General features: G+C 41.0%; 1 protein-coding gene across 1 annotated transcript in view; it reads left to right on the top strand.

Annotated features, from left to right (window-relative positions):
• LOC138569453 (metalloproteinase inhibitor 1-like) overlaps positions 1 to 19,018 on the top strand; it is a 385,026-nt gene that overhangs the window by 126,283 nt on the left and 239,725 nt on the right. Inside the window, exon 3 of the mRNA XM_069647433.1 lies at positions 184 to 281. Within this exon, the coding sequence (XP_069503534.1) occupies positions 184 to 281 (98 nt within the window). The remainder of the gene's footprint in view (positions 1 to 183; positions 282 to 19,018) is intronic.

Raw genomic sequence — 19,018 nt, forward strand, 5'->3', positions numbered from 1 at the left:
TCCCAGCATGCAATGGGAAAAACAGGATTGACAATGTTAAATACCGCATTTGAGCTGGCGCCTAAAAATGGGGGTTTCCAAACAGGGCAGGCCCAGCTGTTGGTGTTCACACATTCAAATAAATGGAATGCTTATTCTCTATACAGTACTTTTGTTGCTGACTCTCTCTCTTTCATTCAACAGTTATTAAAGGCAAGTTTCTTCGCTTCGCCAAGCCTTCCCAGACACCCAATACAGGGAGGTCGATGCCGATCTATACCTTTGATGTTGACGTCCAGGAGGTAATACTGTGCTTCTCTCATCATCTCAAGTTGTTATAAACTGCCAGTTTTCAGCTGGTATTTAAAAAAAGTTGTGTTTTTAATCATTTCTAAAATGGTGGCAGTTACAGAGTCTGACAGGTAGCAGAATAGCATTGGGACTACCGCAGAGCAATTCTGAATATCAATAGACAGTCGTAGTATGCCACTTTGCTTATCAGGTAAACTTCACTCAACCAAAAACAAAAAACAATCTAAGATATGGTGCATCACGTGATGTCATCAATGAAATTTGTGATGTCATATTTGATGTCCTGGGTGTTAGTCTTAGCAATGCACGTAGATGCTGTGAGTTATGGTTGCTGATCTTACCATAATGGGGGATTGTGCAGTGTTTTTTGGTTTCACTGTGAAGTATAACATCCCTTTAACAAAGTTTTTTTTACTGAATGTACATATATATGTGGCAGGGAATGAAAACAAAGGGGCTAAACATGTGATGTCGTCAGTGATGCGGAATCGCCCCCTTCTTCAACACAATGCGATGTGTAAAACCTTTAAGTTTACCAAGGGTGTCTGAAAATACCTCAGGAAACTCACTCATGAGGACTGTGGAAGTAACCGTTATGTTATTCTCTTCTCCTCCCTCCATGACACTTAAAACTGGTTCCTTTTCACCTGGATGAATTTGTATTTTCAGTGCAGCCTGCTCATCCCAACCCAGTACACTTGTGCCCTTTGAAGCCACATACAATTTACCCATAGTTTGCCTCCCCTTGAAAGAGAAATTCGACCAATTATAACCCAGCAGGTCAATGGATAAAAGGTGAATGGGTACCAGTGGCTTTTGCTTCAAGGACCTTGAGATTTAGCTTCCCCCAACGTCAACAACAACTCATTTATATTTGGCAAGGGATGCCGATCCACCCATATGTTGGAATTTAGTTCTCGGAGGTCTACACACATTCTTATGTTGCCATCACTCTTCTTAACTAAAACTACCGGAAACAACCACTCCGAACACTCAATAGGCTCAATTATTCCTGCTGACTGCAACTTAGTCAGTTCCGCTTTAAATGCCTCCCTGGCTGCAACAGGCACTCCCCTCACTTTATGCACTCTCGGAATCGCCCCCTTCTTCAACACAATGCGATGTGTAAAACTTTTAAGTTTGCCAAGGGTGTCTGAAAATACCTCAGGAAACTCACTCATGAGGACTGTGGAAGTAAACGTTATGTTATTCTCTTCTCCTCCCTCCATGACACTTAAAACTGGTTCCTTTTCACCTGGATGAATTTGTATTTTCAGTGCAGCCTGCTCATCCTAACCCAGTACACTTGTGCCCTTTGAAGCCACATACAATTTACCCATAGTTTGCCTCCCCTTGAAAGAGAAATTCGACCAATTATAAATGGGCAGCAATCCATTGACCTGCTGGGTTATAATTGGTCTAATGTCCAATTGGTTACTAATGTCAAGTAAGATGGAGTTAATGTTTGACCGCAACATCTGTTCAAGGTGTGTGCACATAAACAGAAAGGGGTGTCCTAAGGACATTATACCTCGCTGTGCCGCTTACAAACAAGATGAAACATGTTCGTAGAACACACCAGGTGTCCGGGATGGTTGTAAATGAGCAAATGGGAGTGTTTTAAGGACGGTATACCTGTCCGTATCGTCCGCAGCCAAAATGGTGGCGTCTGTAGAACAGGCGCGGTGGCCGGCAAGTTCTAAGTCAAACAAAATGGAGTTGTCCTAAGGACACTGGACCTGTCCGTACAGTGAGCAAATCATGTATGCACATGCGCAGTACAACCGTAAGTATAGCGAACATCGTGTTTGTCCCTAACTGTCCGTCTCACTTGTGTCGCACTTTGAATTAGTTTGAGAACCCGAACACTGTCCACGTTTGTAACTCTGCATTTGCTGTCCAGCGGACTCCCATTTCTGTCGTGGATGTGTTCAGGATGTCATCATGTGACCACACCCACGCTGAGCGTGTGGACTAATTTGTGCAGTTTGTGTGCTTCTGCAGCAGTATTAAAGAACGTGTAGACACAAGGCAAAATGTTGTAGAGTGTAACAATATCATTTCACAATCCCCAGACAATAGCTTAGCTGAGGACTTGTTGTGTCAAATTTCCATACCGCTTTGCAGGGATGAAGACGGTCACGAGGCACACCCCTCCACCCCTATAAATGGCCACACCCCTGAGCGCATCTTCATTGTCCTTCTAGCTATAGCAGATTGAGGTGTATTGCCTTTACTGCTGTAGTGACCAAAAGGAAAGTAATCGGCATGGCTTCCATGGCTGCTGTTGGTTCATTAGCCTCTGCACCACCCCCAAACCCGGCACCACCACCACCTCCCCAAGGGCCTGCAGAGAGGTATACAGGCGAGGATGTAGAGAGCGAGAAAGAAGAGGAGGAAGAGAATGAAGTGGAGGAACTCCGCACTAGGAGCACTCGCCGGGAGTCGTGGGTGTGGTGGTTGTTTTCCGTTTATGGGAATGTACCGAAAGCATGTGCGAACCTGGTGAGGTGTGACCAGTGTGAGGTGGTGCTGGAGACCTGGTGCGTACAGCTTTGGTACGGCAACCATGAAGCGACACCTCACTTCGTTCCACACTGCGGACATTCGCAAGGTGGTGCCATGTGAAGAGCGTAGTCGATTGAGTTCCTCCACAGCATCCTCCGAGTCCGATCCTCCCACCACAAGAGACACTCCTGTGGGGAAGTTCCTCCCTCCAGCTGCCTCACAAGCCCTTTGCAATACTGTTGACCCTTACCTTTCAAAAGGTGACAATAGTGTGTATGTATTGTGACGTAGTACTCTGCAGGGGGGAGAGTTTTCTAAGTGCTTTTGAGGCCATGGTCACGGAGCACCAGAAGATCTGCTCCTTACCTAAGTGAAGCTCACCCTATATCTTTCTCTGTCCATTTGCCCTTTCTTATCCCGTGGCTGCTGTCCCTTTCTTACCCTCCTTTGGCCTCCTCTACTAGTGTGTCGTGTGCTGAGAACCAATAAATGAGAAAACAACAAAAATTACACAAAAGGCTCTTTTCAGAGCCGCCTTTCTCAGTTTAACAATAGAACTATGAAGTGACCATTGTAGACCCCCGCGAAATTGCGGAAAAGTTTGCGGACAGTCGTAGGAAAATAAAAAGGATGGTGGAAGGGGAGCGAACACAATGAAGTGTACGCTGGGAGTAAGTGGTGGCTCTGAAAAGAGCCTTTCCGTGGTGTGTTGTGTGGGTCAAAAACTGTGGATTGGAGAAAACGGATTGTCACATAGGTTATTGTGAATCCAAAAGAGGTCGCAATGCATTTTGTACATTGCGAAGAAAAATCTGATTGCCAGCATATGCGAGATGGACTCCATCTCGGCGGAAAATGAAAGAGCTGCGAAACAAAATGTTTTCATTGTGGAATGAGGACATCCCAACATCTCTTAAAAAAGCACAAACAGCCTTATTCACATTGCGTCTCGCTTTCTCCATTTGTGGACCAAAAGCAGAAGAACGCAGCCATATTTGTCTTTGTGCAATACGGGAAAAAAGTATTTGACAATTTGGAAACATGTCCATGAGCTTCGCAAGTCCTTCCTTCATTGCAAATTGCATAGAAATTCTGGAGACATGGCCTAAACTGTTTCCTCTGCAATGAATGATAAGTACATCTGGAGGACGCTCTGTCAAGTAACAAAGAGAGGTACCAAGTCCAGTCACCTCATGCCACACACGCCATGCCAGTGCACTTCCACATAAGGAAATCCGAGATCTGCAGATAAACTGCAGCTTTCTGCATGCACCTTCAACCAATGTATCCATTAGTCTCCCAAAATCCAGATAATCTGTTTGCGAGCACGCAAAGCCATGGCTGTGTGGTCTCCTGTCAGGGAGAAGACGGTCTTACTAAATCTCACCGTTCAGAACACACCCACTGAACTTTATTGACCAATACCTATGTCCGCTCATTTTCATTTGCATGCATCTCCACCCCAGAATTCCCATTGGTGATATGCGCTGGCTGCAAACTACCGCCATGTCCGCGGTCATGTATAGGATCAGAGCGTGACGACAGTACATTAAAGTATTATTCCCCTTTTTCCCCTTTAAGGTGGGCTCGGAAAAGAGCCATTTATTTTTTATTTTTGGGCAGATACCTTACAGACATCTGTTATTTTGTTTATTTTTTTGTATTTTTTGTCCTTATTTTACTCCTACAACCATTACAGAACATTCTCTAAAGCAAGCCTTACGTTCCAAAAGAACATCACATTTCCAAAGAAGATAGCGCAACACCATCTGCTTCAAAGTAATCCACATTACTTGGAACAATGTTTTCGTGGCTGCAGAAAAACATACCAGCGCGTAACATAAACGCACGCATGCCACGATTAATAATACACCTCTCAATACTTTGATCTGGACAGAAAAAAGAATTGTTGCCCCATTGTCCTCTAGGGAGTAAACCAGAAAAAATTACTTTCGCATTTGGAAAGATGTTCATGAGTGCATCAACCAACTGTCCCAAATCTGTCAACAAACTACGTGCAGTCTCGTAGCCCAAATGGCAAGCACTGCAGTGCAAAATTACCACATGAGGAGAGGTCATCGTACGTATGTGTCTGCAAACTTGCAGAATTGCTGCAACATTGGCATCAGTCTCAGCGTTCCACACCACCTCCACTCCTCTCACATCGAAATGGTGTGCCACATGCCTACTCTCTGCATGATGTTGTAAGCCATGGACAAAAATGTCTCCAAGCACCAAAACCGTGACCCTCTCCACCTCTGCCATCTTCAGTGTACGCACCGTCTTTGGACACAAAAGAGTAATGTGAACATCTGACTGGCTGATTCTTACAGTCCCCTTTCCATGCAGGATTTTCTGTAGAAACCTGTATGTGACACGCCCTACCCGCGGACAAGCGTTGTCTACGTGCGGCACGCAACTCTTATCCAGTCCTTTCACCCTTTGCACAGCGGTAGCAAATCGAGTCCCTCATTGGACACAACAAAGCAATCACACAACCATCCACCAATCACATTGAAAATCTCTAAATGTAACTCCGTCATCAACATAGCGCACTTCAAAATTACTGTCGATAATTCTGAATGGAAGTCGCATATCATTGCAAAGCACCTACTTCCGAAGCTACTGTGCAAGTGTTGCGAATTTCTACATACACCTCCATGCATGCGCACATGCATGAGTATAGAGTACAGGTATTTATATTTCAATCGGAGAACATGTGAAACCTTTATGATTTAAGGTAAAACAAATTAATGCTGCTAAATGTGCATAGGCAATACATACCAACGCTCCCCCTTTTAAGTGCAAGATGTCCGATTTATCATTGACAAACCGCACGACTTCTTACTGTCTTCTGCATAACCTATACAAAGGTTACAAGGATGCCTATTTAGGGCGAAACTCGATTTTGTATTAGAAAATGTCAGAGTTGTATACTGTGTACGGCCTACAGTAATGCTACTTACAATGTAATTGTATGAAAAAAGTAAGCGCTCCCGATTGCTGTGGTGACATCTCCCTCTGAGGGTCTCCCGATTTTTCGGCATCTTGCTTTTAAATTGCAAGTAGACATTTTGTTCCCATCTACTACTGTGCCCTATTACTTACAAACCTCTCTCCTACTGATAGTACACCATGTAAAAACAAGGCATTTTCATAACCTTAAAAATCTTAGCAATTTTGAAGGACTTGCAAGTAACAAATTGCAAATACCATGCAATGCCTGCACCGAGTGAAGCGAAATGTGCACATGCACTGGGTTCAAATATGAAAGGAGAATGCTCTGACGAAATATGCACAATTAATGTGTGCAGTATCAGCACTGCTGTAAACACACAAAGTAATCCAATTTTGTTTTTTTGAATCGCAGTGAAGACTACTCTCCTGAGAATCAACAGCATCTACACTGCAGATGACATATCCGAAGAAACCTGGTCATTTTGCAAAAAAAAGTAAGTACAGTACTACCTTTATATTGTAACTACTCCTCAAAGAGGCTGCATGGGTTATTTGTTTAATTTGGGCACCAAAGCAAACATTGATTTCTGAACCATTCTACCTACAAATATCCATTTATTGAACAAAGAATAACAGTCAGAATGGCTCACAAATCCCTGTGTGTTTGGAACTCAAATAACGTACGTAATCCTTAGAAGGTTAGATTTAGAAAAGTAGTTGCTGTTGCAAGTTCATGGCATTTCGTTTATTAATAATGCTTCTTGTCACCACTAGCCCAGTTTGTAGTCTCATCTGAAGCACATTGTACTAGTATACAAACAGTAAAATAGCCTTACCAAATCATTGCAAGAGTCCAATACACATTCACACAACATAACAAAGAGCTTCCCCATCAGACTCATGCACGCATGCACACAGCACACATATATTATACAACAGACCAAAGTATGCCTTCTTTTTTTCAACAGACACCAAAGAATGCCTACCAAAAAGCAACTCCATAGAAAGGAACGCAGAAGTAGAGCAAATAAAAATAAAAGTGCCCAATCTAATCATCCCTCTGTTGTAGAGTTTGTAGAGAATGTTGGAAGAAACCAGCTAATGCAGTCGGTTAGCAAAACAAAAGAAGCTTCAACTACCGAAACTTTACATCCTCCATCAAAATGTGTCACAAAACACAAACATGTTGGCTAAAAATCGGCTACCAGTACAGCTAACAATGCTCCTACTAATCCTGATAGTGTAACAAGAACCCATGCAAAAAGAGTATTTTATCAAAAATGTTTTGCGACAGAGTCCTTCAGAATCTACTAAGAAGAGGACCAAAATCATCCTCACCCTTAAAACCTACTGTAGAAAGTTAATCCTACAAGCTCTCGCGGACAGTGCAATCCTTCGGAAAAGGAAGTTGTTTATATTAGTGTTAAATAGTATGAAAGCACTAACAAAACTAACTACCAAACTACAAAAGAAACTCAGCAATAAACGGAATGTGAACAAAAATAATTTTTTTAATGTTTGTGGTGGTGAATGGAGTCACACAAAAACCACAGAACCATATTTTAATGAAGAAGCATACCAACAAAATCAAACAAACACAAATGCCATCCATAGCAGTGGACGAGGGCATGAGAAAATCAATACTACCATCATGGAACAAGAAACATGGAAGAAGCATGGAACTGGAAACTCAGAATTACCTCTCGATTCAGCAGAACTACACCGTCCAGTACACAAATGGCCATGCACATCAATGTGCCATTCCAAACAAAGCTTTCAAATCTTTACATCAGTTCCTCAATCAGTATGTAAAAGATAAAGACAAAAGTTAAATGAAAGTGCTGCAAAATATGGATATGTGTCCAATGCGCAAATACAAAGGACTACAAGGACATTCATTAGCCTGCATTTCTGGGCCTATTTGCAAAAGCACCTTCCATGATATCAAAAGGACATCAATACATCATTCAAGTGTAAGAAATCTAGTGTATAAAATATACTATGCAAAAACTCCAGCTTCAGAAGTAGGCAATTTAAATAACACTCTTGTGCATGGTACACCCAAATACTTACAAGAAGAAATTGACTGTATTCAGAGAAAGTATTTTGGAAGTGAAAGCCACTTACAAAATGCTATACTTTTAGAACATAGTAGCAACAATTCTGCACATAGCAACCTTCTATTACACACAAAAGAAAAGAAATAGTAAAATTTAAAAGGCTGAAGTACCAAACCAGGTGTGTGTGTGTTGCTGCAGAAACATTTACTAAAGGAACACAAAAAATGTAGACATAGCATACAAAATAGAAGACAATGAAGACTCTAAATGGTTTGAATTAGCGCTCTACCTTTTAGTAGAAAACAAATATGAACTAACTGAACACCTAATATGTTGTAGTTACTGTACTACAAAATTAGACAACAACCACACTCCTTCACGTGCTATTACAGATAATTTAGAATTGTTCCCACTACCAAAAATCCTGCAACAACTCAATTTGTATGAGAGCATAATAATTCAAACAGTTCACCCATTTCAAGCAATTATACGCCTTCATCCAAAAACAGCAAAATGACCTTCCTCTGAATTGGTGAAAGGCATTCGTGGCAAAGTAGTTTATTTGCCATTAGATCTAACGGAAAATGTACACACTCTAGGAGTGCAACGTTCAATAGAGCATTCTTTAATAGTCTTGGTAAATGGTGTACCAACAAAGGACAATAAAATTTAGCAACAACTGGTGGACTTACATAAAGTTAGACAAGCATTGCAATATTTAAAAGTCAATAACGAGTACTACCAGGAAATAAATATTGATGAAAGCTTAAGGGAAACAACTGAAATAATTGAAGAACCATCAGAAACTGTACAATTCGAACTTCTGGATCCTGCTACAGTATCCACTCTTTTGGACCATTACACAATTCATCCATTGCATTCCAATGAAAGCATAGATGATGCACTAGAAACTTATCAAATGCGACAAACCAAAGGGTCACCAATGAGTATATGGGAAAAAAGTCTAGAAGCACATGCTTTTCCACTGCTATTTCCGACTGGCAAAGGTGGAAGATACGATGATAGACCCACTCAGGTTGCAGCATCAGAATACCTTTCTTTAAGATTGTATTCGCAAGATCCCAGATTTAGACAAAATGTGGAATACATAGTCCACCTACTCTATGAAAGTGAATTAGCAACACTATGTTACGGAGTTGCACACATTTTGAAATCTGGAACTCACTTTCAAAATATGTCAGCTACACAGTTAATACAAAAAGTACAGGAAAAAGATGAAGTTTTACAAGCAAGTATAACAAATTTGTTTGCAAACATGCGTGGTACAAAGGAATACTGGTTCCGACGGCACGGAGATGTGCGTTGTATGATCCGAAACCTTGGACCACCGACTTGGTTTGTTACGCTAAGTTGTGCAGAATATGCATGGGAAGATTTACATGAGGTCCTACGCATAGCAAACAGAAACAAAAACAACATAGATATATTAACACTTGGAGAACTTTGCTCTCTAGATCCAGTTAATGTGTCAAGATATTTCCATCATCGTTTCATTGCCATGCTACACTTTATTTGCAATAAAAATGTTCCTCCCCTTGGAGAAGTGCAACACTTCTTTTGGAGAAAATAATATCAAGTTAGAGGAGCACCACATATTCACATGCTGTTGTGGATCAAAGGTGCACGGAAATTTGGTCACAACGGCATGTTTTGCAGTTTATCCAAAAATATGTCACTTGTGAAATCCCTTCACAACAGACACATAGTGAGCTGCATGGGCAGATTTTACAATTTCAAAGACACAAATGTGGCAAATATTGTCACCGCAAATACAAAAACAAAGATAAATACTACACCAAATGTCGCTTTTGTTTCCCTAGACCAGTTACAGAAACAGGTGAAGTAAACAACTTCATGTCTTCAGTTCGACATAGTGTTAAAGTTATATCACCTAAGAACACGTATTACACAAAAAGAAGGGAAGAATCAAAATATATCAATGATTACAATGCAATCATTGCCCTCTTATGGAATGCAAACATAGATGTGCAGTAGATTGCAGACAATTCAACTGCTGTTGCACGATAGGTTACAGCCTACTTAACAAAAGCAGAAGAAACAGAGCTTCAAGACCTCTGGGATGACCTAGCATCAGACAAAACATTATCGCAGAAATTGTACAGCCTAGGCATACAAATGCTCTCTCATAGAGAATGTGGCGCCTATGAAGCAGCAAATCGTTTAACCGGTACTGCTTTCTATGGTAAATCAGACAACAGTATGGCTAAGTCTTGGTCCTGCAAAATCTAGAAAAAGAGTGCTGAAATCATATGAGGACATATAAATAATTGCCAGAAATGATCCCAACAGCCAAGACATTCTAAAAAACAATTTACTGGACACATACTATCCTAACAGGAGTAGCACTTTGGAAAGCATCTGTCTATACCACATAGCTCAAAACTTTGCATACAAAAATAATGTAAAACCTGATGAAAGCAAACACAGATATAGAGTGACCGATTGTGAAGAGAGCTTACTGAAACTTATCAAACAAAGCTTCATTAATCATGTAAAATTGTCATTAAAAACTCCTCAACAGAAAGAACTATATTACATGTCTCTGTTACAACTTTTCAAACCATGGGGAAAAGAGGAAGACATGCTAGAAAAATATGAATGCTGTGAAGATGCTTTCAAAGCAAATGAAAGCGCTATCACCGATGTGAACTTTACACAGTACAAAACAATGTTACACAATGAGCAGCAACAGGAAGAAGAACTTCAGGCCCAACTAGATAAGGACTCTTCCGACAGTAGTCAACCTTCTGTCACAGGAAGTCAAGAACCACTAGGACAACCACTAATAGCAAATGAGGCTGAAGTAGCAATGGCAGAAGTAGAAAACACCATGTATCAGTATCAAGAAGATACAGAAGACTTAAATGTACAAAATAAAGAATGTACCTGCCAAAATTACAAACCTATACCGCTGTACATGAGTGATGAAACTGGATCAGGGAACACATTCTTAATCAAAATCATCAGCAAGTTCCTTCAACAATTGACAAACAACAAACTGTCAGCTGTTGTAACGGCCCCCACATGTTTAGCTGCCTACAACATAGGCAGTGTCACTTTACACCTATTACTACTGTTTCCAGTCAAGCATCAAAATAAATTAGACTATTCCAAACTTTCTGCACAATCTGCAATGAAATTACACTGAGTATTAAAACAAATGAAAATGCTACTAATAGATGAAGTGAGCATGGTCTCCAACCTAATATTGGCTTTGATTCACCTTAGATTACAAGAAGTACTTAAAAGTAACAATGAAGAAGTCTTTGCAGGGAAACACATTATAGTTTTGGAGATCTTTTACAATTAACACCAGTGAAAGGTGAACCTATTTTTAAAACCTTAGGCCACAAACTCTGCCGGAGAACTGTTGGTAGCATAGGTAATGTCAACCTTTGGCAACATTTTCAATACAGAGAATTAACTGAGAACATGCAGCAATCTGCAGATCTCACTTATGCCAACATCTTAAAAAGTATTAGAGTTGGTGTACTATCACAAGAAGCACAAGTTGTATTGAAAAACCGGAACATTCATGCACTTTATGGCGATAATGCATGTACAACTGATGTTATGGAACAAATAGGGCACAAAAATGTCAATTGTATGACCTTAATGCCAACTCTTGCAAGCTGTTTCAAATTCAATGAAACAATGTTAAATAAAGAAATGCAACCAATAATGGAAATTAGTGTCACAGATAAACTAGACGTATATGGTATGACAGTACCCATGTGTGAGCAAGCCACAACAAGACTAAATAGTTTAGAAAATTCAATCTCCAACACAGCTGGGTTGGAAAAAATATTAAAATTATGCTTAATTGTAGAGTAATGCTTAAACGTAACCTTGACGTCGAGCAAGGGCTAATTAATGAAGCACTAGGTACAGTTGTTGGCTTTCAATCATACCCACGTGAAAGCAACATTCAGTTTGTCAATATTTGCTTTGATAAAGTTTCAGAAGTGAAAAGGATAGGGCGCTCAATTGCTCGATACCTTCTCTTCAAAGACATGTATGTATGTAGAGAGCAATTTTCTCTAACTCTTGCATATGCAGTTACCATTCGTAAATCTCAAGGTCTTACCCTAGACAAAGCATTGATAGATATAGGAAACACAGTCTTTAAAGAAGGCATGAGCTATGTAGCATAATCACGCTTACGTACTCTTGACGGTCTATTGCTAATGAACTTTGATGCAAGTAAATTGAAAGCTGATATTCCTTGCATTCTAGAATACAATAGCCTGCGTTCACTGTGCACCCCTCATCTGAAACAATATCCTGTTCCAGATAAAGTAAAACATGGTAAAAGAAAACTAAATGAAACAGAAATGCAACAGAATCCAACAGCAAATTCCTCAAAGAAAAGAAAAGAAGCTAAAGTTTCAGCAATTACCACAAACAAAGAAGAACCTATTAGGGAATGTAAACCAGGGCCGTTGGCAAAGAAGGAACAGAAATTCCGAAAAATGCACTCAGATACATAACTAGCTGGTCCATTCAAATTTGCAAATGAAAGTGGGGTAAGTTGCTATGCAAATATAGCAATGAATATTCTATTTCAATTGCCACCAATTGTTAGCAATATTTACTTGCACAGTACAGACCAATTGTGTTTGCAAATGTTAGTGCGTCATAGAAATGCAACAAGCAATCCTGACAACACATACAGTGTTCATGGAATACGGCAAGAATTGGACGACTGTGCTGGAATGGTGAGATTCACTCTGAACTCACAAGAAGATCCACAAGAATTTCTAATGTACTTACTATTAGTATTGGAAAACCAAAGCATACCTGTAAATGAAATCTTCCAGATTTCGTACATGTGGAAACATACATGCACTCTCTGTAGCAATGTGATACAGGAAGAAATCCCAAATGAGCGATTTGTGTATGTTTCCATACCAAATTGTGAAAGCATTCCATTTCAGCAACTTGTACAGAATGCAAACCATGGCAGATTATGTACTATTTGCAATTCAGACAATCGCTCCACCTTACTGATACAATCACACAGTGGCTACATAATACTTATGCTTCTACCTTATAATGCAGATGGTACCAAATCAACTGGAAACTGACTGGATTCACACACGGTCAAGCATCACTTGGAAAGAAAACCTTTACAACAATAGGTATAATCTACCATGCAGGAACTTCAACCAATGCAGGTCACTACACTGCATACATTAAAAAGAAATGTGGATGGTTCGAATGTAATGATAGCACCATTACTCTAAAGCAAAGATTGCCAGCTAATCTTACAAATGCGTATTTAATCTTCTTAAAGCCAACATTTAATAAATAATGTGTACTTCAAGATTGCCCAAAAAAATGTTAAAGACTACAAACAGTTAGAATACACCAATAGGTATCTAACTGCCCAAGAGGATATAACAATGACACAAATAAATGGATATCACAGATTTGTAGGAACAAATGCACAGTTAGAATACGCCTACAGGTATCTAACTGTTGTTAAAAATCAACAGGAAGGCAACAAACATAACATTAATCAGAAAGATGAAGGAAACAATCAAAGGAACAAGGAAGAAGTTAGTACCATAGCAAAAGAAGTTTTTTTTTTAATCCGACAAGTATTTTCCAAGGATTAGAAAAGCAAACACAGAAACTGAGCACAATGCACAGTACACTGGTTTATAAACTAAATATGAAGGTAAAAAAAAGGTAAACTGTCTATTATGCAATGTAGTAAGTTTTCATAAAATGCAAAGACTAACATACCTTTTTCTTTTATCACAGAAATGAAAAAAGGGATACTTCCGCGAAGTACGAAAAGCATTTCAAAAATATATGTGGATTCTGAACAAAGTAAGGAGTAAGTATATTGGCAGTCATTTTCTACACATGCGAATCTACACTTCTAATCTATGGTAGTAATATGCTGGAGTGGCTGGAGGCTGGCCCTTGCATCTTCAGTATCTAATCTACGACCTACGCCTTATGACCAAAGTACAAAGAGTATACTTCCTAGCCACAACCATTGCTGCATATCAAAAACCATGGTCCTTGTAAATTAGCTACTTATAAATTTACTGTTGGGACCATCGTCTGCCGGCATGCAGCCAAGGCATTAGGGCGTGCACACAACTAGCGCAATGCACCACTCCCATATTCACTTATAACTCCACTGCTTATGACTTCAGTCTTGGGTGCCTGGCCTTTGGGCATGCAGTCAAGACTCTGGGTCCTGGCCAGAAACACCCCAGCATATCGGAACCATTGTGCCTTCTCATTTCACTATATACAAAGTTGGTTTGCCCTCCCCACACCCATCTTAATGATGTTGCATAATACAAGTGTACCAATAGCTGTGATATGTTGCAGTAGTTTGTACCCACAGGCTACAGAAGTGAGCTTGAGGCCATAGAATTATCAATTTATGTGTGTACAGTATTTCAAATGCACAGTTGCTTACAACTGCAGTTCTTATTACTTTGTTCAAATACCTTGCATCATGGCCACTACTACCAAACCATATGACATCCATTGCGGCATATAAGTACACTACATACAAATGTGCTTTTGGGGGAATGGCCTTCGGCCATATACCCATGATTGCAGCCCCTCCCCACAGCCGCTTGAGTGATGCACTACCACACCATATCACACCCATTGTGTCTTGTAAGTACACTACATACAACTGTTCTGTTTGGTGCATAGCCTGCAGCCATGCACTCATGACTGCAGACCCTCCTCACAGCCACCGGACTGATGTTGAATACTAGGGGTGTCTCTGTAGCTCTGAAATGCTTCACTGTTTGTGGGCAGGGCCTACAATCTTAGGTGTATATTCATACATTTCAATATATGGTTGTGAAGTAGCTTATAACTGCAGTGCTTACAAGTTTGCTTTTGGGTGCATGCTTGGGTGTATGGCATACAGCCCGCAACCATGCACCCAAAAGTACACATCTTGGCCAAAACACCACACTAGATAAAACCCATGTGGGCTTGTAAGTGAAGAGGTTACAGCTTTGTTGTTGGGTGCATGGCCTTAGGCCATGCACTCAAGACTGCACACACTCCCCACAACCAGGCAATCGATACGCATTACTATGGGTGTATCCATGGGTGTGACATGCTGCAGTATGTGTGGCCAGGGAAGTAAGCCCTTCAGCCTTCAGCCAACAGCCATGCATCCAAGACTCTAGGCCCTGGCCACAACCACCATAGCATGTGACACCCATGGCGGTGTACTAATGAATACAATACCCATAGGAAAAAGTAATGCAATTACGGCATGTTGACAATTTTAATGTTCCCTAACACCACGCGTGTCCTTACAACAGTTACAAGTTGCCTGTGCACTGCACGGACTGAAATATTGCCCTTATTGGACCCCTCATTTTCTGTGCGTACAAGGTGGCCATAGAAAATACATCATGAAGAGGTTCTAACTTGGTTATTGGGTGCATGGCCTTCGGTCATGCATCCAAGAGTGCAGGGTCTCCCCACAACCACCTCAGTGATGTGTGGTAGTGGTTTTTTTTCTAGAAGTGTGGTATCCTTCACTGCTTCTGGCCAGAGCCTTCACTCCTAGCTGTATGTCCATAGATATTACATGGGATGGGTGTGCAGTGGCTTGCACGTCCAGTACTTACAACTTTGTTGTTGGGTGCATGGCCTTAGGCCATGCACCCAAGACTGCACACACTCCCCACAACTTAGCAATCGATACGCAAAACTACGGGTGTATCCATGGGTGTGACATGCTGCGGTGGTTGTGGCCAGGGCCTACAGTCTTGGAAGTAAGGCCTTCGACTGACGGCCATGCATCCAAGACTCTAGGCCATGGCCACAACCACTGTAGCATGCCACACCCATGGCGTCGTACTAATGAATATAATAATACCCATAGGAAAAAGTATTGCAATTATGACATGTTGGCAATTTCAATGTTCGCTACCACTACACGTCTCCTTACAACAGTAACAAGTTTCCTGTGCACTGCATGGACTGAAATGCTACCGTTATTACACCCCTCATTTTCTATACGTACAAGGTGGCCATAGAAAATACATCATGAAGAGGTTCTAACTTTGTTATTGGGTGCATGGCCTTCGGTCATGTACCCAAGAGTGCAGGGTCTCCCCACAACCATCTCAGTGATGTTTTCTATAAGTGTGGTATCCTTCACTGCTTCTGGCCAGAGGCTTCACTCCTAGCTGTATGTTGACAGATATTACATGGGATGGGTGTGCAGTGGCTTGCAAGTCCAGTACTTACAACTTTGGCCACAACCACTGTAGCATGTCACACCCATGGCGGCGTACTTATGAATATAATAATACCCATAGAAAAAAGTATTGCAATTATGGCATGTTGTCAATTTCAATGTTCGCTACCACTACGCGTAACAAGTTTCCTGTGCACTGCATGGACTGAAATGCTACCGTTATTACACCCTACACTAACTACGCCGATGATACACAGATCCTCATCCCGTTGACGGGAGATTACAACCAGGATTTGGCCTTGGTGAACAGGGTGTATCTCATCATCCAGGCATGGATGGCTTCGCACAGTCTATGCCTGAATGATGACAAAACTGAACTCATCATCCTTGGTTCTACGTCCAACCTAACCAAACTCGACCACAATTATGCCAACTTCATCATAGATGGGAACCTAATCAAGGTTTCGAAAGAAGTAAAAACCCTAGGAATATACCTCGACTCCTCCCTAACCTTCCACAAACAGGTTAGCTCGATGGCATCCTCTACGGCCTACACATGTAAGCTCATAAGAGCAGCCAAACCCTTCCTCTCCACCCACAGCTGCACTACACTTGCCAGAGCATTGGTATTATCCAAACTGGACTATTGTAACGCCCTCTACATAGGAGCCACCAAACAAATCACCAACAAAATTCAGACGCTACAAAACAACGCCCTTAGGGCAGCACTCAATATTCCCAGGAGGGAACACATTTCCAATATCAGGAAATCCCATAACTGGCTCAGCACAACAGACAAAATCCTGCTTAAAGTAGCATCGCTCACCCACAAATGCCTGAATAATGCTGCCCCACGCTATCTGGGAGACAGAATATGCAAACACAGCCCCATCAGACCCACCAGAACCTCCAATGCTAATCTGCTCACCGTCCCCAGGTTTAAACGCACTAAAATGGGTGGCAACAGCTTCCAGGTGAAAGCACCCCAACACTGGAACTCCCTACCACCATCGCTCAGAACTCCCCAACCTTACTCACTTTTTAGACGCAACTACATCCATTGGTTAAAGAACACGAACCACTAACACCTCTAACACCACACGGCTGCTCTCCGCGTTGCATGCTTTAAGAGAATCTGTAAATTTGTAATACTAAACTTGTATATATTTGTAATTCTTTAAATACATCTACTGCATTCTCTCCTGCCAAACTGTACACATGTTCCTTCACCGTCACACTGTAATTATGTAATGTAAAGTATAATTATGTAATGTAAAGTATAAGCATCCTGTAACCAAGCTTTGAATCACCTTGCTGCTCATGCGCCCTCATACCCTCGGGTCTGGTGCGCAATACAAATGAATAAACTAAACTAAACCCCTCATTTCTGTGTGTACAAGGTGGCCATAGAAAATACATTGTGAAGACTGACACACAGAACAAATGCATTGATCACCCATGCCTTACTGTCTGAACCTGTCCCAACGCTCTGTGACACAGCAAAAGAGTTTTATAAATATAGCATGTATACGCTGGTTGTTGCTCTGCTATCGGCGGATCCAAGATGTCGGGCGCAGCCAAACAATTTGATGCAGAATACGTCTCGCAGCAGCCAATCGGCAGAGACGTTGCATGTCCGCGGTCATGACACGAGCCCATTAGCCAATCGTTATCTTGTCCGCGGACGAACAGGGAAGTGTGACCGCGGAGCGGACATAGATATCACTAATTTTTTTAGACATACTTTTTGGTCGTTTTAAAGAAACATACTGCACGGATTGTCACCAAATTTACAAAAGCATGCTTTCTGGACCAAGCCCCTATACCTGCCGTAAATTTCGTGAAAATCTGTCCAGCAGTTTGGCCTGTAGCTGTGCGCAAAGTTTTTCCCCCATTCAGTCTATGTGAAAAAAAGACGTTTTGGAACACCCCCTACAACTTTTCCCCCCCTGGACCAAACATCACCGAACTTTCAATTCAGAGTTGCCAATATACTTTTTTTGCAAAGTTTGGTGAGGATTCATCCAGGGGGAGCGGATTTATAAGCCGCCCAAAAAAGTGCTCTTCCTATGGAAACAGCAACTTAACCATAACTACACGGCCACTAACGTGGCCGTGTAATTCAGTGAAAAAACTTTGTTAAAGGGATGTTATGGTTAAGTGGCGCTACTAAAAACCTATGAAATTCAGTGAAAAACATTGTTAATGGGACGTTATGGTTAAGTTGCGCTACTAAAAACCTATGAAATTCAGTGAAAAAACTTTGTTAAAGGGACGTTATGGTTACAAGTAAAATCAAAAAACCTGTGAAATTCGCCAGTTATGGTAAGCTAAGCAACACACACAGCTGTCTAACAAAGTGTAATTTCATGTTAAAAGATGTGAGAAATGCATTTAAGATTTCACCAGTATAAATTCGGCTTGTGAACAACAGTACATTTTGCTACTGCATAGGGAAGTGGCACCAATGTTAAAAGAAAGGCTGCGGGCTGTCTGCATATCTTCAGTTCCAGACAGCACTTCAGTGGGAGCCACACTAATCCACCAATTTATATGACATGGGAACTGTGATGAAATCTGGAATAATTTGAAAGAACGGGGGTCCTCTATGGTCATGCAGTTTCCCGGTACGGTGGTAATATAAGGGAATATGAAAGTAGAATGGAAAAAGACTGGGGTTTCATACGCTCCAACTGATCTGGCATTGTGTTTCCTCTGGCTTCATAACGTACTACGCTGTGGATATCGTTCATTGGGGGGCTCTGGGTAATGTTTTTTTTAGTGTTTGACTTTCAAGAGATTTGTAATGACATAGTGATTTATTTATATAATTATCTATATGTATATATTCTTTTGTCACTATTGCTAGACACACTATTGTTATTTTCTTTGTGTATAGACTACATATGTTTAATTTTTGTTCTCTTCTTAATATAGCTTAAAATGTAGATAT

Source organism: Ambystoma mexicanum, chromosome 2q (assembly GCF_040938575.1).
Source record: "Ambystoma mexicanum isolate Mex_15411 chromosome 2q, UKY_AmexF1_1, whole genome shotgun sequence".
Lineage (NCBI taxonomy): Eukaryota > Metazoa > Chordata > Amphibia > Caudata > Ambystomatidae > Ambystoma > Ambystoma mexicanum.